Source organism: Peromyscus maniculatus, chromosome 19 (assembly GCF_049852395.1).
Source record: "Peromyscus maniculatus bairdii isolate BWxNUB_F1_BW_parent chromosome 19, HU_Pman_BW_mat_3.1, whole genome shotgun sequence".
In the NCBI taxonomy this organism is placed as follows: domain Eukaryota; kingdom Metazoa; phylum Chordata; class Mammalia; order Rodentia; family Cricetidae; genus Peromyscus; species Peromyscus maniculatus.
The window spans coordinates 34,756,122-34,782,322 of record NC_134870.1 but is presented as its reverse complement, the minus strand read 5'-3'; the positions used below and the strand labels follow the sequence as shown (position 1 = coordinate 34,782,322).

At 39.8% G+C, this 26,201-nt stretch overlaps 1 protein-coding gene across 3 annotated transcripts in view; it reads right to left on the bottom strand.

The window, feature by feature from the left end:
• Positions 1 to 26,201, bottom strand: part of Stk32a (serine/threonine kinase 32A) — a 119,604-nt gene that overhangs the window by 72,630 nt on the left and 20,773 nt on the right. For all 3 annotated transcript variants that reach the window (XM_076555180.1, XM_076555179.1, XM_076555181.1), the window contains exons 3-4: positions 10,721 to 10,776; positions 9,585 to 9,736 (exon numbers count right to left, since the gene is read on the bottom strand). In XM_076555180.1, the coding sequence (XP_076411295.1) occupies positions 9,585 to 9,736; positions 10,721 to 10,776 (208 nt within the window). The remainder of the gene's footprint in view (positions 1 to 9,584; positions 9,737 to 10,720; positions 10,777 to 26,201) is intronic.

Below are 26,201 nucleotides of genomic sequence, written 5' to 3'. Positions count from 1 at the left end.
AATGCCAATATCAATTTTATTTTAGTATTCAAGCAACAGACTTACTAGAAAACACAAATTTAATAAAAAAAAATTATCAAAAACATCAAATATTTAAGAGTAAATCTTAAAAAGAGATAAAACAGGCCTCCACACCAGGATTACATTAAAAACAGAAAAAAAAGGGAGAAAATCAAGGGTTCTCTACATTAACAAGAAAAACACATAATGTATGAATGAAAAGATTTACTATTTTAGTATGATACAAGTTCTTCTGGAATCAATCTATGAATTCAATAGTACCCAAAATAAACACCAGTAGCTTTAAAATACAAAATGAAAGGTTATTATAAAATTTATATAAGATTGAAAAGCTTCAATTAGAGCCAACAGAATGCCAAAGTTGTACTGTGCCAATGAAATAGGAAGCCACAGGACGTGGATGTGCCAGAGTAGCCCTTTTATCCACGGGGCTGAGTGCCACACCTGTGTAGCACCTAGGGAGATAGATGATAAACTGATAAACAGGGCTGTGCTGCGGGAAGGTTCACCCTCCATCGAGCCTCCTGAAGCTCCCCCATCTCCTATGAGCACCGTGGAGCTCTCAGAGCCTTTAATCCTCAGCCCTTACATCTAGCCTGCACCTCTCCAAAAGGGCTCCCTTGCAGTCCCTAAAATGCAGCCAGTGCTCTGCACATTGCTGTCTTCTCTGACTACTCCCTGGAGTTTGGGCTTCTCCAAGAACATGATATTTACTCCCTACCCAACAACTGTATTCAGATCACTGAGCTTAAGCCCAAATTGAATCTGCTTCTCCTCAGATCTCCCCATCTCTGTGGACGACCCTGTCACCCAGGTTGCTCAGGCTAACAAACCAGGAGTCTTTCTTTCCTCTGTCTTGTTAGCTAAGGGGCAGGTCTGCTTTTCTGAGCAGAGCCAATTAGACTTCTTCCTGGGACTTTGGATCTTGAGTGGTTGACACAAGGTTAGGAAATTGGTTGGAGTTGACTCATCTGGGCCAGACAGCCTCAAGAGTTTGCCCATTAGTCCTTGTACCTGGATTTCCCGGAATTGCCTTTGTCTCTGCTCAACTCCATTTCTTCATCTAAGTTATCTCTCATGGGCCCAGTGAGTTTCCTTTGAGCTGAGTATGTTTAATATCTGTGTGTTGTTTTCTATAAAGCAACAGCCCTAATTAGATGAGAGAAAGAAGAGTGGATGCGTGTATTATGAAGACCCAGCTAGTCCGCGAGACTAGCCCATTATTCCATGAGACAGCCAGTCATCAAGTACATATGGTACAATCACTGTACATGGGCTACCCAATAACACTGTGCCTCTGCTAAGTCCTTCAGGGACTGCCCTTCTGTCTTGTCCATGTACATCAGGATCATGCCCCAAAACAATTATGGCAATGAGGTAGAATTGGGGCTTAGAATATTTTTATACAGGCTTACACACAAGGGCTCAGAGAAAGAAAGGGGCTCAGAAGAAAGCCAGGTGCACTTGAGAGCATGCGCGTGGGTTTCTTAGAAGAATTACATACAGTAAGACATATGTGTGTGTGTGTGTGTGTGTGTGTGTGTGTGTGTGTGTGTGTGTGTGCAGACTCCTCAAAGGAGAGTTACTGCAAAGACAAATTCTTCCTTGAAGAATTTAGCAGCTAGATGCACTTGGTTACCTCTTGCAGTTCCCAATTCTAGCACAACTGAGTGGTTTTACCATTCACTTCATCATTTGGTTGTTTCTTTTTTTTTTTTTTTTTTTTTTTTTTGGTTTTTCGAGACAGGGTTCCTCTGTGTAGCTTTGCGCCTCTCCTGGGACTCACTTGGTAGTCCAGGCTGGCCTCGAACTCACAGAGATCCACCTGCCTCTGCCTCCCGAGTGCTGGGATTAAAGGCGTGCGCCACCACCGCCCGGCCATTTGGTTGTTTCTTAAGGAAATTTTGCATCTTGTGGTGGACGGTTCCTTAATTCACCACAGTGATTCCTCTCCCTGCCCTCCTGAGATCCAGACTTTGCCATGACCCTCATCAAAGTAAAACCTGCTTCTCTAGCCCTGTGATCCGATCATGACCCCATGGTTCACTTTGGCCAGTGAGACAGTGGAAGACATGAGGTAGGCAGGGGCTGGACATGTGTTTCTCGTGAAATGTGTCCTTTTGTGCCTGTGGAATCCTTCCATGGCCACTTGACAGCACCCCATTTCTCCACTGCTGTGAAGACAGCAGCAGAGATGACTAGTCGCAGCTCTCAAGAACTAGGTGGATTATTTTGGATGGCTGACACCCCGATCTCCAACAACTTCAAATAAGTTTTCCCAAACCAGAAGAAATGCCTGGCCAGGCCATAGGGTCATGAGGAATAAAATATTGGGTGATAGGGACAGAGAGTCACTCTCCTTCCATGAGGAGCTTCACTCAATTGTTCAAAGGCGTGATTAACTAAGCAACTACTATGTGCAGTATTTTATATATGTATTTGGATCATGTATAGCTATCTAGATGAGTATTGCTATTATTCTCAATTATGTATAGGGAAACCAAGCTGAGTACCTGGGGTAACCGGCTTAACTTGTAGTTACCAAACAGCAGAACAGGAATTAAAATACAGGTCCCTCAGACCCTAAGGCCAGGTAGGACCTGGAGTGAGTGTGATTATAAAATAGTATGTTTGTGAGGGTGAAAAAGTGTTATTGATATGGTGGGACAAGATCAATCAACCAGGAGCCAATAACCCGCTCCTATCACCGACTTCCTTGATTCATTCTCTCACTGAAAAAGTATTTATTGATAGCTTGCTGTGTGCTAGGCACTGTTGTAAGAGTTGAAGAAGGAGACACAGAAAAGTGTGCAAGCATACCTGCTTGCCTTGTTATATTCCTGTGGTGGGTATGAGAAATAATAAAATTAATTCTGCTGCTTTACATATTTTGTAGGGGATTGTATAAGACAGAAAGAAGGCAAATTTGAGGGCAGGTTATCAGATGCGAGCCCAGGCAGCCCCTTACAGTTAGTTGGCTCTGTATAACTCCTGGGGAAGCCCCTCAGTTTCTCCAGGTGTAGAATGGAACTACCAATCCCTCTCAACTGAGTTTGTTAGGATAAACAAAGACTCTAATCTACAGCAAACCAAAAGCAACAGGACGCCATTCAGAGGCACTTTGTCAGATACTGAGTTCTCAGTCTGTGACTCCAGAAAGCTGACTGAAGATCTTTGGTAAAGCTTCCAGGCAGCCATTGGTGAGGCTGTGTGTGCAGCTGTCTGAAAGGACCTCTTGTCACGCTCCAGGTACAGGTGGTCTTTTCCACTTACAATAGATGACTTTGTCCTCTAGTTTATTAAAACCACATGTGAGCCCTTTCTGTTCAGGGGGCCCATGGACCCAAGCAAGCAGGGAGAGAAGCCTCTGGAGTGCCTTGCAGCTGCAGGCTTAATCTCAATTAACAATAGCCACCTGGGGAAGCTGCTGCAAGTCTATTTGTTTTCTGAGAGTGGGTTGCCAGGGCTTTGTTAACAGCCCTCAGGGAGGGACTCACAGCAAGACTGTATTTACTTTTCCTGGATGCCAGCCCTGTCTAGCAGCTTTCACTTGATAACTTGCCCTATATCTGAAGAGTCTTCCTGATTGGGTCCAGGAACAGGAGGCTGGCAAGGTTGAATGTTAAGTCAAATGTTTTTCCTCCCTGACAGCTTGTCCTACAGGGGTGAACTTCTGTTCCTGTTACATAGGTACCCACACACAGGGGCATTCTACTAAATCCTTCCTCACATTTTATTTTAATGGCCATTTGATTGACATTAGTGTTTTCCTATCAATAGTAATAGTGTGCAGTTAAGAGTTCTGTCTATTCTTGCTCATCACTATATCCTCTCACTGTGGGTGTGTGTTACAATTAGGATCGCCAGATGGAGCAAATAAGAGTACTCTATAGCCAGGTAAATTTGAAATTCAGATACATTCAATAATGAATAACTTAAAGATATGTCTGTGTGGCGCTTGGGACCTAGGCTAAAATTATTGGGTGTTTATCTGAGATTCAAAAAACTGTGCCTCCTATATTTATATGGCAGCCTGAAATGTGGCTTGATTCTGATGCTCAGTAGGTATACACACTAAAGAAGGAAAGAATGGGGCTAATGAGTGACAAAACTAGAAAACTATATGCAAATATTTTTCTGGAATGCAAATATCAACATATTAAATATGGGTGTTTGAAGGGGTTAAGATGTCTAAGCATTTTCTGTTTGTCTATAAGATTCTTTTTCTATTTTTCAAATTAGTTGCAATAAGCAGACAAATTTTCAAGCAAATATACATACACACAAGGGGAGAGATACACACACACATATACACACATACATACATCTATACATTCATAATTCTTAACATTAAAACAAACAGTGTTTTAGAGAAATGTGTTTCTTTTTCTCAGCTTGAAAAGTAAAGTTTTCTGAGGACAACCCCAGAAGCTGGTGTATCTTGAGCATGTATGAGGTTATTCAATGAAATACAGGGGAAAAAAATAGAAAAACAGAAGGTGTGAAATTGGTAGGGGTTTTATATCTTAGACAATGTTTCTTAAGGAAATTAGCCTCCAAAGTTTTAGAGATATCCAAGTAAATCTAATAGTTGAGCCAGAACGTAAAACTGAGTTATATATGATATTCTGGGGAATATTTAATTAACTTGTGTTTTATTTGCTGAATGAGGGTGGAAAATCAAAATCAACTCTAATAAAGGATGAATTGCAAATACTTCCCATGATGCTTTGGAATCAAGCATCCTTCAAGTTAGTTGACTTTTGGGCATCCACACTGGCCAGTTAGTGACTAGTATTTTTAGAATATTATACCTGCATGGAGCAAGGAAGAAAAAAATGCTAACAAATAGTTACAAGAGCCTAGATGCTAGGTAACCCTTTTCATCCATTGCAACCATGTCTTCTGACAATGTGACTTAAAAATGACAGATCATTCATTATTAAGACTCAGAAGCTTTGTAACGTGCTGATTTCTTCCGAAAAGTCTCACTTAAAAACACTGTAACTTAGGACAGAAAGCATTACAAGAAGAAGGAATACATGCCCTCTGTGAAGATTTTTATCTTAAGGATTAAAAAGTTAAACTGGCTTCTGCTAAGGGACTGTGGGGAGTGGGAGAAAACTCAAGGGAACAGGAACAGGGTGATGCGAAGGTAGAAAGGGCAGTATTAGGAATGGAGAGGATTCAGTGGACAAGAAATTAGGTAAGATGGCCGAGGAGATTTGTAGAGGAGTAACCAAGACTAGGGGTGTGTGCAAGAGCCATATGAAGACCTATTTTATAAACATTAAAGATACAATTTCAATAAACAAGTTTAAATAAAGGAACCCTACACAGTGTGACAATGCTCTTCCTAGAGCCATAGGTTATTAAACAAAACTCTGAGTTCCAGGTATGGGATTCCCCCTTATATGCTGCAGATCAGGCATAGAGACCCACAGAGGTTTCATAATGAGAACTAACTGAGGGTCCAAGAATCTGAGCTTGCTTTACCCAGCAGGGCTGCATAAGGGAATGATTTGAACACAGGCATGGTTACCAAGTGTTTGGAAGGGTCTACACTTGGCTGTGTGGTATGCTTTGATCTGTCAAGAGGGAGGTCTCTTGCCCTGCCCCTTGGCATTGTTATATTATATAAAGCCCCTTTAAAAAGGCAGAAGGGACCATTGGGTTTTGATCCAGGTCCTCCCAAAGCTATCCTGTGTTTCTGTCTTTCTTCTCTTCACTATCTTTCTATCTAAAAGTTTCTTGTACCTCTCTCCTTCTCCTAGGAACCCTTTTAAAAGGTGGCCTCCCACAGATGGTGGCAGAACTAGGAACTTGGGTGCAGAGGAAGGAAGTGGGGGAGGAAGCCCCGCAGAAGGAGTGACATGTCCTGTTTTGTATTAATATTAAGGCGGTGGTAAACTATTCTTCAGGAGTAAAAACTGTATATAGAAAAGTTAGGCTGTAGCAAGTATCTCTCTGTCTAGGTTTCTCTCTTTCTTTCTCTCTAACTTCCGATCTATAAAATTAGGTAAAAATATAGTGTTAGGTGTATGGATATTATGGAGGCTTAATAGGAAGGAACTTAGGGTAAGAGTAGAATTTCCCTTGTGCCATACCTGCAAACAGCATTCAGGAACAAGCAGTCACTGCAGACTTAGCAGTCTGAGAAAGAACAGCTGCTATGGGGCAGGGAAATAATAAGCAGATATTTGGATATTCGCTTGTAGAAAGTTTGAAAACTAGGGAAGTTAAGGTAGAACCACAACAAGTACAGAGGTTCTTGGAGTTCATAGAGGAAATGTGTCCTTGGTTTTTTGACTATGGGACTCTGGACACAGACTCCTGGGGGAGAATTGAAACCAAAATGCAACAATATTATGAGAAACACCGACTGGAAAAGGTTCCCATGGAAACTTTTTGGCCTGTGGGCATTAATTCAGGACAGCTTAGATCTAAGTCCCTGAGGCAGATACGGGCAGAATAAAACCCTTCACTTCACTGGAGCTGCTGCTAGATGAGAATGCTTTTACAACATTGATCAATCAGGGTCAGTTCCCTCTTGGCCATGCAGCCGAGTTTAAGGAATCACTGGCCCTAGAGAACACACTGCTATTGTTTTTGCTAAGGGGACATGTAGTCCTACTGCCTTCTAAATACTCATGTTCATAGCCACAGATTAGTGTTTCTCCCAAACATTATCAAAGAAGGTTCTTATTACACTATGCAGTGGTTAATGCAGAGACTGTAACTGGTGAAAACGCCAAGTGTAAGGGATTGTAGCGTGCTCAGCTCTAAAGGAGGTATCTCCATATCATCTGCTCCAAGCTCAGAGGACAGTGTAGAAAAGGCAGTGCAAAGAATGGGAGAACTAGAGGAGGGGAACGTGTGTTCCAAAAATCTTCTCTAGATATGACGTAGCTGCTGTAGTCATGAATTAATTTCAGCTGTGTTTACCTGGACAAGCCCTGCACAAGACAGGGCCTGTCAATATTTCATCATGAGTCCCCACTTATCCCAAAGGGATTATAAACAGCTAATGGCAGCTTGGAGAAGTGATGTCACTTTCTTTCACGTTGTAGGCACTGATAAGTTGCCTAGGCCCCATTAAATAACCTTCCACCTATGTTCATACAAGCAATTCTAATTAAGTTCAGTGGACCAAAACATTCAAAAGAGACATGAAAGAAAGAGGGGCACTTACTGGGAAAAAGAAAGTTCCAGAGGGAGAGAAGGAGGAAGAATGAGAGAAATGAATGGAGAATAAAATGATGAAAATTCACACACACACACACACACACACACACACACACACACACATACACACACACACACACCTGTCAACAAATAAAAAAATAATTGTGTGTTCTGCACTGTGTATGTTGGATGTGGGGCTTCTCTTTCTTCTCTTCTATTAGTGGAATTCACCCAATATTTCACTGTGAGGTTCAATGAAAACAATAAAAGAACAGGGTGCATATGTCAACAGTGATTCTCAACTGCTGTTCCTGATCCCTTTTGGGGTAGAATGACCTTTTCACAGGGGTTACAGATCAGATATTTACATTATGCTTCATAACAGTACAAAAATACAGTAACAAAGTAGTAACAGAAATAATGTTATGGTTGGGGGTCACCACAAAATAAGGAAATGTACTAAAGGGTCATAGCACCAGAAAGGTTGAGAACCACTGTGAGAGCATGTCTGTCCCACTATGGCCAGATCCACACATACAGTGAACAGAATGTGGTCTGGAATGAGAGAATTTCTAAACGTTTTTGGCTTATTACATCCCGGCGACCAGGTTTCATTGCCTGTACCCACATAGCCAGACGAGATGAAGCACAAAAGAGGAAAACTCTAGGTGTGTCCTTATGAAGAGTTCTTGACTCTAAAAAGGGAAAATGAGTTGGCTGTGCTTTTTAAGGAGGAAAAATATGACTTTGAACAAAGGGAGGCTATGAAGTGACAGCACCTTGTCATTTTTAGGGAGGAGAGAGAAGAGAGGATATGATGATTGCTAAGCAAGAGAAAGCCTGCATCCATTTTAGCATCTTACATGGCAGCATTTTGAATAGGCCACTCTAAAATACTGATTAACAAATACACCGAGGCTGTACCAAAATTAGACTCTTAGGTCTGAGTAGTGCACAAATTATAATAGATCTATTTCTAAGTCACACAGAGCCCTCTTCTTTTCAACTGAGAAGCATCTAACACATTGCAGATTAAGTGGACTGTGTTAGGTAAAGATGGATATAAGCAGGCTTTATGCACTGATGCCTCCAAAAGAATCTCCTCCAACACATAGTGAAATCTCAATTATTTTTCCATTAGCATTCTCTGGATAAAGACTTTCATTTTCTTTGCTCCTGCTGGCGAGTAAGAACTGCTTGGCATGCATATTTAAATAACAGTCATACTGAATTAACTTTAAGATCCGGCTCTTAACATAATAGATGTGTTAAAATGTACAGAGAAATGAGAGAGAGAGAAAGATCTCAATACACAAGAAAAGCACCAGAGGTAATAAACGTGACAAGTGTCTCAATGTCTTCTAAACCTTGGTTTATGGTAAAGGGTCTGAGGACTGACCCCAGATAGCCAATGTGTAGCCAATGACATTTTAAGCCTGTCTAAACCTATTGGCTGAGGAAGGTAGCACCTGTCTTTAGTAAATTACAGGCATCTGTAGCTGTTTCCAAAGTATAGCTCAAAGAAACCAGCCTGTTATCAGATACCTTAAGGAGAAAGTGTCTTCTACAAGATCCCAAGATAAACCTCATGTTAACGAGGGAGGCCATACTTGGTTCATGCCCCACAGTTTATCAGAAAAATCTATCTAATTAGAGATAACACATCTGAGCACATTCATTATTGGTCCATGTAATTAAAATTCTTTAAGAAACACTAACTCCAAGGGCAAAGGGGAGTATTTATTTGTGACAAGTTGCAAAAAAAACAACTTTGGGTTGAGATGGTTCACTGGATACAAGCATGAGAATGGGAATTTGGATTCTCATAACCCAGGTAAAGCTGGATGCAGCTGCACACATCTGTAATCCCAGCACATCAAATAGGAGGTGGAGACAGAAGAATCTCTAGAAGCTTGTAAGCCCCACCAGCCTGGTGTGTGCAGCAATAACAAGAAACTCTATTATTTCAAATAAGGTGGAAGAGAAGGGCAAACACCCGAGGTTGTCTTCTGATCTGCACACAAGTACAATTTCACACACATCTGCACTCACAGTTAGAGGCACATATGAACTTAACACCCCCCCCCCACATATTACACACATACATCATATACACACATTAAAAGAAAAAACATTTTGGTAGAGTGCTTAACTCAGGTGTGCAAGGTCCCAAGTTTGATCTCCCAGCACCGCAATAAAACAAAACAAAGCAAAACTTTTTTTTTTCTCATTTTAACACCAAAGTTTTGTACAACATAATAAGGAAAACCATAATGAGGACTGGCCAATGCACATCAAGCAGTCATGATGTGATGATGTAACTGTGTTTGCAGATGGATTCAGGAGTGTCCATTCAGAGGTGCAGTCAACACACTTACCACAGATTCACCAGAAAAGGATGCTCCAGGCCCTTCATGATCTGGAGTTCCTTGAAGACATTCCTCACTTCATTGCGCTCCACACACTTCTGTTTATTCATGTACTTCATGGCATACATCTTCTTGGTATCATTCTTTTGCACGATGCAGACCTGATGATGCAAACCCTGGTCAGCACGTGATTAAGGAGAAGGAAGACTGTGGCTGAGAGACACAAGGCAAGATTTATTCTTCAGCATGGCATAGAGCCCTTGTCATTCTCTGGGATTAAAGTTCTTATTTTACTCAGGGTAAAGATTTCATTTTCATCCCCCATGTATTTAGTACATCAATAATTGAATCTCTGCTTCCTCATATTAGTTTGCCTGCTTTTGCTCCTAGGATCTATGAGACAACATTTAAATCTGCTTTCGTGTTAAGAATCTTCTGATAACAAATAGCATCCTCAATCCTCCTTGAAGTGGCTGCAATGGATGTGACTAGAGAAGTAAGATTAAAAAAAAAAAAAAACTAGGCAGAGTGTTTCTTTTCCCAACATGGGTGACATAGTGGAAAAGTGTAAGCATAAGGAAGCAGCTACATAATTGTTCATGTTTTGTAATTCTTTTAGAGGCCTATACAACACTCACCAAAACAACAAGCAAATTTAATATGAAATCCTTGTTTTTAACTTAAAGTGTGTCTCCATGGAGAAACTAATACTCAGTTTGAAGACAGAAGACTCTTACAGGAAGCTGGACTATATATATTTTTCATGTAGCATTTTGGAGATTGGGGAAAATATAGAAACTAAGTGGCTTCTTTTCCTCATGAAAAAATTATGTCTCATATTCATAATATAACTTTTACTGAGAAATTTGTGAATCTGAAATCTTAGCCTTCTTTGGGATAAAGAGAAAACTCCCCAACTCCCCTGACAGTAGGAGACTTGACTGACTTGAACAAGGTAGTCCTGAGTCAGCACAGGGTTCATCTTATAGCTAACTTTCATTATATGATGGTGATAATTTTGTAAAAGTGCATTCTAAACCATTTCCAAGTTATCTGTCTTTATAATGCCAGCACCTCAACAACCGCACCATTCTCTGACTCTGTGACCCACAGCTCTGCAGGTAGTTGGACAATTCAGTTCTTACCTTCCCAAAACTGCCCTTCCCAATGGCTCGCAAAATTTCAAAGTGATCAAAGTTGACTGTAAAGCAAGAGAATGAAGACTATTAGGAGTTATGATAAATTACTTTTCAACAGCTAATCAAAGAAACAAGCACTGGGCTAAACCAAAGCACCTTGTCTAAAGTGACACTAAAGCAAACTATGTTAAAATACCAATTTATTCACCAAAAATGACTTATTAGCCACTAATCACATGTAGCCATAGAGCTTAGGTAGTGTTAAGTGAGCAAAGATAGGAAATCTACCTTTGTGAAGCCTGTAGTCTAATGATACTGTATAGAGTACTTTGAGGTGAAATACTCACAAAAATACATGGAAACTTAAAAGGGCATTCAGTCCTAGGAAGCCCAGAGACAGTGGGGCTCTCTCTAAGAACACAGAACACTGATTTGCCTGTAGACACCGGAGAAGGTGTGTCTGTGACTCTAAGCCACATGGCTTCATGAAAAGCTTCTAAGCTTTCAACTTTTTTTTCCCTGCTTGCCTATTTTGCCCCTCTCTCACTCTCTTGTACTTAAATGATTTCAGTTTCCCCAAGTAGTAAAATGCCGCGCCCATAAGTTCACAGAATGAACTCATCTCCAGCTTACAGAGGAGAATGTGGACATAGGTCCACTGAAGTGAGCTTTGAAGACGGGATGATCTGCACATGCTCTTTTGCATCCACAATGTCTCATGATGAGAAGAGCTATCCACTATGAGCATACATGATCTTTCAGGTTTAAGCTCATAAAATAATTCCCAATGAGAACAAAATTCAGATTCTCTCTGGCAGGTGACAATCTTTGGTTTCTTGCCCTGATGACCTTAAGAAAGTGTATTTCCTAGTGTTGACATAAGGATTTAGACACAAATTCTAAGTGAGAGATTAAAAGAGCTTCCTAAGGAAATACTGTGAAACACTAGAATGTATCTGTTATTGCTTGGAAAATCTGGCGCTTAGTTATTTATGGGAAGGTAACATGCTATATCACATGTGTGCAGGTGGGGAACAGATTGGAGGAGCCAGCTCTCTCTTTCCAGAATGTGCATTCACCGGACACTGAGCCATCCGTCTAGGCCTCTCTCAACCCGTGAAGAGCTGTTTTCTGTCTTTATTATCAACAATTAGCTTCTCTCCCCATGAAGGGAAAAAGAGATCGGGGGCTCCTGAAAGTCTCTGGGTTTTCTGAAGCTCACACGTTTTTATAATGACTTCATCATCACTTCTCTGAACTTCCGTTTTTTTTTCCTAATACAAAATCCCTTTAATCATATGAGATCACAAGTCTACTTCTGTGGACTTATTTTTTTTTTTTTTTTTTTTTTAAATGATCCATTCTAGACTGGGACCCCCAAAGAGCAATGTGATTTGATAGGAAAAACAGCCTCGGTTTCTCCACCGGCTCCCCAGTAAAAATCTCCTAGGTGAGAAGACATCTTTACCTAGAATGTGAAGATAAAGCCATTTCCTTCCAGAAGTATTATTCATGTGAATGACTCATCTACCACAGCATACACTCCAGGACAGACTGTGTGTCATTTTGCTCACACTGGTTTCTCTGCAGCCTCAGAAGATTACCCACCAAGGCAGGTGAAGCTGTAACAAACTCTCTGTAGCCCCTAGTGCCATGATTTATATAAATTTGGCTCCCAGTAAATTTATCAAACTAAGCCATAAGGACATTCGAGACTCCCTAAACAAATGGGTCTTGTAAATATGAATAATATAATCATTTGGGCCATCTCAGGGAACATTTTGCTAACTGTGAGTGGAATCTCATTAGTAAGTTAAAAAACAGGTTTTGCATTCATAAGAAACATTAAAATTTTAAATGGAATAGAATAGAAAGTACCAGAAACTGCTCAAATGGGATATGAGTAGAATGTCAGCTCTGAAACATTTATTTTATGCATGTGGATAGATATGCAATTTTTGATGTGTGCCTTACCTTGAGTTGTCATGAAAATAGTTAGCAAAATGTTCTCTTGAATTACATATTGACTTGACCAGATCAATGACTTTTTACACTCAGTACATGAATCTCAGGTATACATTATTTACTATGATAACATTAAAAGAAATTAACCAGAATTTATTTGCAAACCAACCCAAGACTTTATCTTGAGCAAATCCAGTACTCATTATGACTTTTTCCCCACTAGCAGCCAGCCTAGGAGGCTACAATATCCCTAATCTCCAAACATACAGCAAGTACCAGGAAGCTTGAAGTCTCATTGTGATGTTAGTCTATTTCATAAGCCATGTCTTTTTCTAAATCATTCTAAGCATTAGTCAAAATTAATAAAAGAGTGCATGTCAAAGTACTTGGTAACTTTTGAAAGGACAAATATCAGCTCAGGACCTCCAAGCCATATTCTCAGCACAAAGGAGATTTAATTGCCCCAGAGGGACAGAGGGCAGGGAATAAGAGACAAAGACAGGAGAGAGAGGATGAGGGAGAAGGAGAAGGAAACAAGGAAAAGGGGGAAGAGGTGTTTGCTCAAAAGGGACGAAGGACTGCCACTGGACAGAGAGGAGATAGACGTGGCACATAAAAAAATGGCAGTTTATAAAGTACAAGGTACCCTATGGGAAACCTTATGTTAGGATGAGGTGTTTAATTTTAACTGGGCATGTTAATTAGGTGAGCCAAAGAGAGTTTTTGATTGCTGGACTTCAATACTTTGATAGCTGGATCTTCATAGTCAGCCTCAGGAAGAGGGATTGGCCCACTAAAGGAATAGGCCTCGTGGCTAGCTTCAGGAATGTAATCTAATGGTTTTTAGCAAGGCAAAGGGAATTGAGAAGGGCAAGGCCTGCCAGAGCCACATGCTCAAGTCAGCTAGTGTCCCTTCAATTTTATATTGGCAAAACTTCCTAATGTAATATGCCTTCCCAAATGTCAGTTCTCAGAAAAGTCTGAGGAAAAAAAAAATAAACACAGAAAACATATCTTGTGTCTCTTAACCTAAAGAGAGAACAGACTTGGAGCTAGTACCTCGCCATGCAAAGTCCCTCCTCCCTGGAATACAGCCTAGGGAGAAAAGCAGCTGCTGATCAGAAGTGACTAGAAGGGCTGGAGAGATGGCTCAGTGGTTAAGGGCACTGGCTGCTCTCCCAGTTGACCCAGGTCTGGTTCCCAGCACTCACATGGCAGTTCACAACCTTCTGTATCCAGTTGCAGGGGATCTGATGCCCTCTCTGGCTTTTATGGGCACCAGACATGCTTGAGGTACAGAGATGTACACGGAAGCAAAACACCTACACCCATATTTTTAAGTGATTTTTTCTTTTTAATCATCCTCAAGACAAGCTCTAAATCAATCACAACAGTCTCTCTAAATGCCTAACAGCACAATCATCAGTTAGTAAGAAAGCTAATTTGAAGATACGACCAAAATTCATACATTGAGACAGTACTATAATGAGAGAGACAAATTCAGAATTGTTGATTTCCAACAGAAATCCCACAGTGTTTTGTAGACTTAACAGTGTTTGCCTTTCTGATTCTGCACCCAGGATCTTCCACTGTCTTCCCAGGCATCATAATGCAGTTTTTACACATCTACCCACTCCAACTGAAGAACCCGGGAGAGCAATGTAGAATTTTCCTCTCATTGAGAATTGTTTAAATCAAATTATACTCACCAAGTCTTTCCCTAAACAGAAGCTTGCTGTCTCTAAGACACATTGCTGATGATGTTGCCAGTTTCTTTATTTCTCTTACTCCACCTCTCCCCATCTCAACATTTTGTGAAACTAACATTATTGAAGGAAGAAAAAGAAGACCACTCCCTTTTAGAATATGAGATAAGACCCTGACACTAAGGCTTGGCAGAAGGACATTCTAGAAAGTGAAGCAATGCATCTTCGTTATTCTATTTTGAGATAACAATATTTGAAAACCTTGATTCCAGCCTTCGGAAGTAGCAAATCGTGAACATATGTGAGTCTATTGAGAACCAAGTCCCACAAACTGCTTATGTAAATCTTCCTATTGATGATGGAACAAGGACACCAGCTGTGTGACCCTGGACAAGTTACTCAATCTTTCCAAATCACAATGTCCCATCTGTAAAATGGAGCTAATTAAACCCAACAGGCATGATGCTTCCAAGATGAGACACTGTACGCCAGAAGTGTAGTGTCTGGCCCACTGAAATCTGAAAATGACAATCACTTTTAAGTGTGGATTATTCAATGGAAATTGGGCCTTATTTCCGAAGTTTCAATTCTGTTCCTACAGTGCAACCACTGTTACAAGTGCTAGGATGTCCTTTTAAGGGTTTTTCTCAGCGTGTATGGGTTCCTTTCTGGCATCAGGACAGCACACTAACATCGGGACAGAAGCAGGTTTTCTAGTAACTCCACCGTGTCTGTCCATTTATATAAAAGACAGAGCTCTAATTATTTTAAACAGATCATGTGTCTTCCATTGTCTCAAACTACTGCACTAATTGATGAGTATTGAAAGGTGATTTACTTATCTACTATCAATAACACAGCCCCAGATATCTTTGATGAGTTTTTGTGCATATATTTCAAGGCTTAATTTATGAGAATTGGGACAAAGTATGCCAGCTTTCTAAGGTGAAGATATTGTCAGTAGCCCTCCAGAGATAATGCACCTATCCTCCTTCATATCAATGACATACAAGAGTGTCTTAACTAGAGTTATTATTACTGTGATGAAACACCATGACCGAAAGTAACTTGGAGAGGAAAGGGTTTATTTGGCTTATACTTCTATATCATTGTTCACCATTGAAGGACATCAGGACAGGAACTCCAATAGGGCAGGATCCTGGAGGCAAAAGCTAGTGCAGAAGCCATGGAGGGGTGGTGCTTACTGACTTGCTCTTCCTGTCTTTCTGAGCCTGCTTTCTTACAGAATCCAGGACCACCAGCCCTGGGGTGGTTTCACCTACAGTGTGCTGGTAACTGGGACCTCCCACCCCCAGCACTAATTTAGAAAATGCCCGACAGGCTTGCCTTCAGACCAACCTTATGTAGGTATTTTCTCATTGAGGCTCCCTTCTTTCCATTGACACTATCCTGTGTCAAGTTGACATAAAACTAGTCAGCACAAGAAAATAATTTTTAACTTGCCAACACTACTACACATAATTGCCTTAATCGACAAAATAAAAATATGGATGTATTGACTTATTTCATCTCTTTAATGAGTCAAGCTGTATAAATATGTTATATATTTTTCAGAAAACTGCCTTTTCACATATTTTGCCTATTTGAATTATTTGTTAGTCATTTTGACTTGTATGTGCACTTAAATTTAAGTAAATTAATTGATTATAAAATATCAATTCAATTTTTCTTGGCTATCCCTTTGAACCCATTTAAATAATGGAAATCTTACGGTCAAATGTATCAATCTTTTTCTTTGGCCCTTCTGGGTTTGTCTTATTTCAAAATTGCTTTGAAAAACCTGTTCTTATACTTCAAATTAAAAGCCTTTTATAGAAAGTAGTGCTTATTGATTAATTATTTTTAAAAATTCATTCATTCTGGTTGGAAAGGGGTGTGAGAATGTCACTACATACAACTGGAGGTCATAGGAAAATATGCTGGAATCAGTTCTCTCCTTCCAGGTCATTGAACTCAAGTTGTTGGCTTGAGGGCAAGCTCCTTTACCCGCTGAGTCATTTTACAGGTCCATTAAAGCATTTGACATGAATATATAATGTATATTATATATTCTGTTCTGTAATATAAATGCTTTTTTAAAAATATTTTTCTATGGTATAAACATAAAGTGTAACTTGTGTTGTATACTCTCATACACAGAACCAAAAAGTTTCTAAATCCTGATGTTTTCAAGCACCTACACAAATCTGTGTGCATGGATGCCAATGCCGTTTCCAAGTTGATGCTCTGACATTTTTTGGATGACTATCAGCTTCAAGGAGGTCTTCAGAACTTGCTTATGCTGATAACTTTTGGGTAAATGCTAGTTTATAAAGTACAATGCTAACTTTTGATGGTTCATGATTCCAGTCACTAGCATATTAAGTCAGGACAGCCTGACTCAGGTCAAGAGCATCAAAATAAGACAAATTTCTCAGAAAATGGGAAAAAATGAAATAAAAGGTTTTTTATTCATTTTCTACAATCTTTCTACTTAAATGTGGTGATATTTAGTTCTGTGCTCTGTAAAGATAAAGTCAGTTCTACATGAAATCTTAATTGCTCAGCTGTTCACACACCCCACTTCATCTCCAGCCTGCAAACTCCTTTACTGTCCTCCCCAGGGGAGCAGAAGACCAAAGTGTGGTAAAGTCCAGCAACGACAATGCTCATTGAACTAGGCTGATGCTCAATGAAAATAGAGTCTTTGATGACCTAGTCAGCAGCTGTGAACACTGTCTTAGGCCCTGAAAAGTCTGTCTGCCCACTGGAACTTTCAGTCTATGGGCATGAGAAAGTAATCAATTATAGCCAATGTCCAACCTTATGTAAAGGATATCCATCGTTATTCTAAGCATGTGCCATAATTACCCCATCATTCCACCATTTCTACAAAACAGCACTACTATAATTGCTATTCTTTTTTAAAGATGGGCCAACTGCAGCAGAGAAATTAAGTAATTTTCCCAAGGCCAGAGGGGCAGAGTAGTAGAGTGGGAATTCAAATTGACTCTGTAGCTGCTCTCCAGCCTGGTTCTCTGCTGCCTTCCTTTTAAACATAATCTACCTTTCTTTTGCATATGAAATACAATAAGCCACAGAGTCTGTCAAGGCCTGACTTCCCACAGCATTTACATGTCGGTTTCCACTTTTCTTAAGTAGGTATTTGTAGTTTTGATGGGTGCTATCCTGGAAACCATGTCCCACAAACTACTTGCGGTCATTCGACGACTGTCAATCATCCCACCCCTCATCCCTAAGCAGAAGCCTTGGTCTAGATGTTAGATTGTAATTCAATTCTATTCCATTCTATTCCATATCCTTACACTGGTTTTCCTGATCTGGAAATGTATATTTTTCTCTCTCTGTCACTGATGTCCAGAAAATGAAAACAACTATCTAGACACAAAGGAAAGGGGTCATCAGTTCAACAGAACAAAGCCAATATATATCATACATTAGAATCATAAGATAGGGGAACACCTTCATGGCATTGAAATATTTGGCTTCTTGTTTAGAAAGGTCTGATTTTGTTTTCCATCCAGGTATCTCCAATATTCCTTCATTAATTCTAATTTTATTTATTTCATTCATTGTGAAACAGGGTCTTATGTAGCATAGGCTGGCATCGAACTCACTGTGGTCTTCAATCCTGATCCTCCCAAGTACCAAGATTACAGGAATTTGCCACACCTGGCCAACTATTAACTTTTGAAATTAAGACTAATTCAGGTTCAAAGTAATGGTGATGTGATTGCTCCAGGAAGATCAGAGTTCCACAAAGAAATCACACTCCGCTCTTCCAGGGTTTGGAACCCAATGAAGCACCCTGAAGGAACTGCTCTAAGTGTTGGGGTCCTTCTCCTTCTCACAGCTTTTGCTCTTTTTATTGCTGCATTAGTATCTTCATTTGTTTTCTGCTACTATGACCTCATTTCTGAGACTGGAAATTTATTAAGAAAAGAAAGCAGAGTTTTGTTCATTTCATGGTTCAGAGGCTGGGAGTCCCAAGAGCAAACGACTATTGGCACACGGTTAGCCTTCCGTTGCATTATAACATGGCACACAGGCTCATGTATGCCACAGAGCACACATGTGTCTTCTCTTCATCATCTTATAAAGACACCAGCCCAATCATGTTGTCATCTTGATGACCATATCCAATCCCAATTACATCCCAAAAGTTCTACTCCAAGTAGTACCAACATTTTGATCTTGGTATTGAGTCCCCAACACAAGGAAATCAGGGACCCCCTGAAACCATAGCAACTGGCATATCAGAAAGAGTCGAAGGAAAAAGGATGACAATTTGCTGTGTCATTTTTCCTGGGGAAAATGAAGAGACTTTTGTTGAATCTCAACAGAACACATAATGACAACCAAAGAAACAATCCCAGGCAAGTCTAGTTTGGTGAACCAAATGAGTTGACTGGGGTTACTTAAAGAAGTACCTGTCACTCAAAGGTAGCTTCATCACTGCGAAGGTGACATGGGAAAATTTCGTCTCTGGAGCTCCCTGCATAGACTGGGGACAGCAACTGGTGTGATAGTCTCTCTTTCTCCAGTGATTATAACTGCTTTTATCACCTTGGGGAGGGCCTTGTGAATCCAGAGTTTCTGCTAGAACCTGCCTAGCACAAGTCTGCATGGATTTATTTAGGAACACTGTTCTATGCAGTAAAACACACAAGATTTCTAAGGCTAGGGAAAAATTTCTTCTTACTTTAGAAAATTAAAAAGTTTCAAAGAAAGGCAACAATCATCTGGACCTTCCAAAATGAGGAGCAGTTTAGCAGTTAGCCAAGCAAAGAAGGGCAGGGAGGATGCTCTTACAAAGTGACCCAAATCCCTAGGAGAAGAGTTCATTAAGGGACAAGTGATTGAAATTATTACCTCAAATCTCCATTTCCACCTTCATCCCATCCTTGAGTCTCAAGAAAATTTATGCTTTTTCACATAAAAGATTGATAATACATTTACACTGCCTTTAGCATGCCATATCTTGAGTCATATTTGTTTGAGTCATACCTGCATGCATGTGTATCATACAGACACGTTAATACACATGGTTCTATAGAATCCTTGTCCAAATGGTGTGAAGAGGTAATATTATTAGTGTTTGTTGATGAGTTATATACACCCAGAAATGAAGATTTAGACTTCAGTCCAACTATGTATGGCCCCAAGTTCCATATTTTAATATTGTGATGAGCCTGAGATCCAGAATACATTAGCACAGCTATGGAACTCTAGAGTTTGGATTTTGGCTATGTTACTACTTAGGAACTAGCAATATTAAGCACAGTATTTAATGCCTCTTCATTTCAACTTCTTCCTCTGTAAGATTCTGATCACACACAGTCCAGCTTCTACAATTATTATAAAGTCTAGGAATCAAAAGCTATAGCAATGGTGTGGATCAAGTGTTTTCAGCAGAGAAGAATCCAATAATTATTACTGCTTTTGTTTTTGCTAGAGTTACTAAATAAGCTATCTTCATATCAGCCCAGAATTACTCCCTTACTAAAAAAATATTAAGTGAAATGATGGAGAATTTGATAGAGGACTTCAGTTCAGAGAATATAGGCTGAGTGAAGAAAGAAAGACACCGGGTGTGACTTTTTTCCCTATGCCCTATCACCTGGAGACAACAGAAAGCATGCTTAATAAACACTTGGTAACTAAGATAGAGGAATGGAGTGCTGCACCAAGGAGCTTGGATGACGTCAGAAGAAAAATATAAAACTTTTTTGTTCATCATTTCCTAATATATCATTATTAATATGGTACACCTCCTAAGAGGTCACACCAACAACCTATTGTTAAAAGACCTCTTGGGCCAACAAGGCAGATCAGCAGTTAAAGGCAAGTGCCACCAAGTCTAACAACCAGAATTCCATCTCTAGGCCCCAGACAATGGAAGGAGAGAACCCACTCTTGCAAGTTGCCCTCTGGCCTTCTGAGACATACATGTACATGCATGCCTGTGACATACATGCACATGCAACACACAAATACATAAACAAACAAACAAACAAATGAAATGAAAACTTACTAAGACTTCTTAGTAGGGTAGTCATGAAAGTCTCCATTCAGATGGTTTCTTGGTACTATTACAAGTCCAGATTTCTTAGCAGATACTGGATTTCCATATTGAAGCCTCAAGGTTTCAGTTATTTTCAGAATGAGTCCCAAGTGTTGAGAGCTGCCATTTTTGCACTCCATCTACTTCATAGACACCAAACCACCTAAGTGAGGGCAGGGATGGAAGCCCTACAGCAACTGAGGATAATTAACAGGAGAGCCAGAGGATATTTGCTTTGTCAGAGCTGCGTGATCTTTGAACAGAAGTAAGTGTATTTCACTATGGCAACAGAAAGGCATCAAAATTAAATCACAGCCTTCCAAATAGAGATAGAATCGGCCACTTTTCTAACTTTGTCTGCTTATAAGAATGGACACTGCCTGGTTGGCCAGGGAAAGAAGAAAAGGGCCAGATAAAATTTAAGGTAGCACTTAAGAAGATAATTCTTTGGGTTTGTTGTACAGTTCTGCATGAATCCGATGAGTGTCTCATTTGCTGTATTGCATCTCAAATGGAATGACTTAGCAAGAAGTGCTTGCTTACAGCCTTTTAGGACAGTCACAGTAAGACAGGAAAGAAGCTGAAATCACGCCCCCAGAAGCCACAGCTGTGCTGGAGAGTCAAATCAGCAAGCCTTCAGTGAGCATCTGGGTGCCTGGGACTCTGTAAGCACTGATAGGGAAAGCAAAGGGGAGTTGGACTCAGTCATGTCCTCAGGCAACCTGTGCTCTCCAAGGGGAAGGAGGCTGAGACACAAGAGAGCAGATTTAGTCGCCGGAGGATTAGAATACCTTGTTCATTTTCATGATTTTATTTTTTCTATAGCACATGTGTCACTGAAATTCACTCACCTTTCTGGAAAGAGATGATGATGGATGATAGATAGATAGATAGATAGATAGATAGATAGATAGATAGATAGATAGATAGATAGATATAGATAGATAAAGATAGATGATGATAGATGATAGATAGATAGATAGATAGATAGATAGATAGATAACAGAGTGATGATAGAGCAATATGATTAACAGATGATAGAGTGATAGAGAGAATATATATGATAAAAAATGATAGTGTCCTAGTTAGCAATAACTGTCACGTTGACAAAAGACAGTCTCAAATGAGTAATTGTCTCTATCAGAGTATGTCTGTTAGGGATTATCTTGATGGTTAATTGATGTAGGAGGCCTCAGCCCACTGTGGGAGGTACTATTCCCTGAATAGAAAGTTCTGGACTGTACAAACAAATTACTGAAGCATGAACCCATGAGCAAGGCCACAAGCAGCATTTCTGCATGCTTTCTGCTTCAAATCCTGCCTTGACTTCTGCCAATGATGGGCTATAACCTATCAGCGAAAGTAAGCCTCTTCCGTCCTTAAATTGCTTTTTGTCATGGTATTTGCCATAACAACAGAATGAAACCAAAACAGATAAATAGGTAGATAGACAATGGACAGATGGATAGCTAGATGGACAGACAGGCAGAGAGACAGACAAGAAAGTATATATATATATATATATATATATATATATATATATATATATATGAGTAGTTTTATGTTAGTTCAGTTTTAGTGGTGTTGTAGACCTTCAGAAATGTGAGAGAATAGTAAAGTGCAGTTATTTTATTTATTTATTTATTTGTTTGTTTGTTTGTTATTTTGGGACAGAGTTTCTCTATGAAACAGTCCTGGCTGTCTGGGAACTCAGTCTGTAGACTAGGCTGGCCTTGAACTCACAGAGATCTGCTTGCCGCTGCCTCCCAAGTACTGGGATTAAAGGTGTGTATCACCACCGCCTAGTCTGTTGTATTTCTTAGGCTTTAATGAGGATTGAATGTTTTGATAAAAGATAAAAAAGATTTGATTCAGCAAAGGTTGCGTTGGGCTTCTATAGCCTCCACCTACAAGATACTGGCCTTTCTGAGCTTCCAATTTCTTGCTTACAATCAAGATTTTTTTTTTAAATTTAAAAATGTTTTTAGTATAAAAATACAGTGCAGTAGAAACAAGAACCATAAAACTACCTAAAGATAACCATTACTCATATTTCTTTCTTTGAAATTATTTTGTTAAGTTTTTGTGCTTATCTATGTATATAAATAATCAGATGTTTCTAAAGGCTTTATATAAAAAAACTAAGAGTTATGCTGCTCTCTATTCTCTTTCCCATTCTTTCCCACTTAGAAGCAGCTATTCTTCCCTCTTTTAGCTAATACATGGGTAGTTTCCACCACATCTTAAAACAGCACACCTTTATTGTCCATTTTTCTTCTCAGTGTTAGTTATTAGGTACTGAATTTCAGAGATGGGTGAGGATTGCCTTATTTGCTCATTCTTTTTTTTTTTAAACCCAGCATAATTCCTATCTTTCCAACATGATTGCCTCTGCTCTACTCATTTCCACTAGCTCAGAATCCTTATTTCAATTCTTCTGACTACATAATTGCACACCCTATGAGTGTCATGTAGTCAGCTAGGTTTCTCTTGTTGCAGTTGGTTGTATGTGCCCCTGTTGCACAATTTTCATTTTCCCCGGGGTGACTGTCTTGTTCACACGTGCCCTTACCTGTTTGTATGCCTTTTCTCTTTTCATTTCTAAACTCAGTTGTCTAACCCCCTTGTTTGAGTTCAAGAGCATCAGTCATGATGACACCTAATGGATGTCCCCGAAAGTCCTCTGGCCTGGGCCAGTCTGGTCATCCCCTTTGCTAGGCCTGTCTCCTGAGCTGTCCTTCACCCTCACCCTGGGGCTGTTCTGCACTTTTAGTAAACTTATGCCACAGCAGCTTTATAAGAAATTTTATATAGATACAATTTTAAAATATTGTGAAAACTCTTTTTATTGACTCACTGGTAGTTTGGCTCTGTGTTGAATATCAGGATCACAGGATCAGAAATTGCATTTTTCTTCATAATTTGAGGGCATTGCTTTCCTACATGCCATCTTTTAATGTTGTCACTAAGAAGTCCATGACTGTTTCTATGGCTGTCTCCCTAGACCAAAACTTTCTTCTCCAGAACTTAACCATGTATTTATGTTGACTATTTTCAAATTCCATGATGATATAGGTTTCAATACCAATTCCAGGGTCATTTTTGTAAATTATGCTGTTGGTCCCCTCTTTTCTCTATGCTAGCTTCCTCCCTCTCTGTACTTTGTAGGTGTCTGTTGTTGCCTATTATTTTGAACCATGGTCTCACTATGTAGTCCAGTTTGGCTTTGAATTCAGAATCTCCTGCTCTAGCACTTCATGCTCTGGAATTACACTTTCTCACCTGGTACTGTTGAAAAATGACAACTTTTATTACACTGCCCTTAAATGGCCTTAGACTTGTCTTTTTATCTCCTATCTCTGTTTTCCTGTTGTTCTAACAAACTTCTCTAAATGTATCTTTTTAATCATCTTTGAATTTTTCCATTTAAGCTAAAAGATGCCTTCCCAAAACTAATTTTTGCTTTCTGGCTATTACTCCACCCCCTCTTGCTCTGCATTGTTTTTAAGATCTTTTTCCCTCTCAGCAATATGGTTTGCCTGAAGTGGTTTCTCCTATTTATCCATGCAAATCTGCTTTAGTTTCTACAGGTCATGTTATGACCTTTCATAAGTGTCTGAAATCCTCATATTTCAAGGTGCAGCCCTGATGGACATTCTAAACATGTGGATCTTGTGAGCAGTAAATGCCTCTATATACCTTCTATACAGTCGTGGCTGGGAATTAGACTTACAAAAACCTCTAGAAGTACTCCAGAAGGTGCCAGGGATGAGTTAGTTACCACTTTGAGAAGTGGGGAGAGAGCGGGAAGAGGGGCCTGTGGCAGCAGTAGGCAGAATCGATCCTCCCAGTCTCTCTGTCTTCTTTTTTTTTTTTTTATTTTATTTTACAATACTATTCAGTTCTACATAATAGCCACAGATTCCCTTGTTCTCTCCCTTCCTGTCCCCTCCCCTTCCCCCCAACCCACCCCCCATTCCACCACCTCCAGATCAAGGTCTCCCCCGAGGACTGGGATCGACCTGATAGACTCAGTCCAGACAGGTCTGTCTTCTGTAGCCATCCCCAATCTCTTCACCAGGGTTGCTTCCTTTGTAGAGGAAAAGCCACACAACAGCACAAAAAATCAGTTGTTTTCTATGTTGGTTTTCTGTTTGTTTTGTTTCTTTTTCCCTGTCTGGCAGGGTATTAGAAGGAAATGAATTTCTGAACAAATGGTCAAATACTCTCGTTTTTTAGATCTCCCCCATTCACCTCTGTCTCTAGTGGCCCCTAACACTGCACTTCCTAATCACCAGAGGCTTTAGTTAGTGAATCTGCCCATTACTCAGCTCTCTCCACAGTACTTAAATCTTGATTTTCCTGATTCTAGGCTGTCTGCTTTCTAGTTTCTGCTTTATTAATAGTGAGATCTCCTCTGCCCTGTTTTTCAGGCTTCTGGGACAAGATCTTAAACCAAATGATGTTAGAGAGATTTTCAAAATGGGCATGGTAGTGAACACCTGTAATCCCAAAATTCAGGAGGCTGAGCCAGGATATTGTGCCTTTAAAGCTAGCCTGGGCTACATAGGGAGGCATACACATACACACACCATTAAAAAGAAGAGAATGAAAGTATAAGAATGCATCCTGTTCATCCTCTTTCTCCAGAGGGTGTTTTTCCCTCACCTATGCATTGGGATTATGATACCTGCTCTACTTTACAAGGAGGTGGTAGGGATTAAGTGAGATAAGGCATATTAAATATAGAGAGTATAGTAAATACTTAGTAAACAAGAGCTATTTTTTTTGACAGAATTACATCTAAGAGTAAGAATTAACTATTTATTTAACATTCACTGGCTCTGTCACCTTGGGTAGTGGATCTTTGAAAATCATTTCAGACTCATCTCCTACAATCAAACCAGCAAATTATAATGGTTTTCTTATTTATATCTAAAGATTATTTCAAGAGCCAAATTAGTAAAAAGGATGAGCAAATATGAGATGCAAAGTGTTCTCTCTCCTTGGACTTGGATGCAAACAGAAGAGGGTGAGCATTTCATTTCCATCTCTTTCTAAAGTATGAGCTTGTCCATGTTTTTCTCTCAGAGTTTTGGTTCTCAACTCTGCACATCGGTGTGGCTGATCATTTCCTCATAATGTCTAATGAGATTACGATGAGATGGGTTGAGAAGGGATCTACATTATAAACCCCACTTTTATAAGCACTGATCCCTCCTCCTCCTCCTGCTGACAGGTACCCTTCAGTCTTTCTCTCCAAGCTGAATTGTCTAGATTGAAGTTCCCCTATACAACTTCTCATCCAAGAGAATCATGAACTTCTGCATATGAAAGCAATCTCAATCTTCAATTTGGCAATACAGCATGGATGTCTTTGGTAGGTCCATAGATCATTTCTTCAAAAAACAATGGAATACACAGAACAAACTCAGCTTTATAAAATTTCTTACTGGGCTCCTTGGAATTCTGTTTATGGATCCCATGCTAACAATCAGATCTCCTTTAAATGGATGGTGGTCTTCTCTAAGTCAGAATGCTAAAGTAAACACTAAACATAGGGATGTTTTGAAAAGCTAATGACAATCTAATCTGCTAACACTTGGGAATGCTTGGTTTGTGAAGCAATGTGCTTACATTGTTTCATTTAATCATCATTATTCAAAAATGATAAAATAGTGAGTCTTGAAGACAGTGGGTAGCATACTCAACGTCTGAGAGCTTGTGAGAG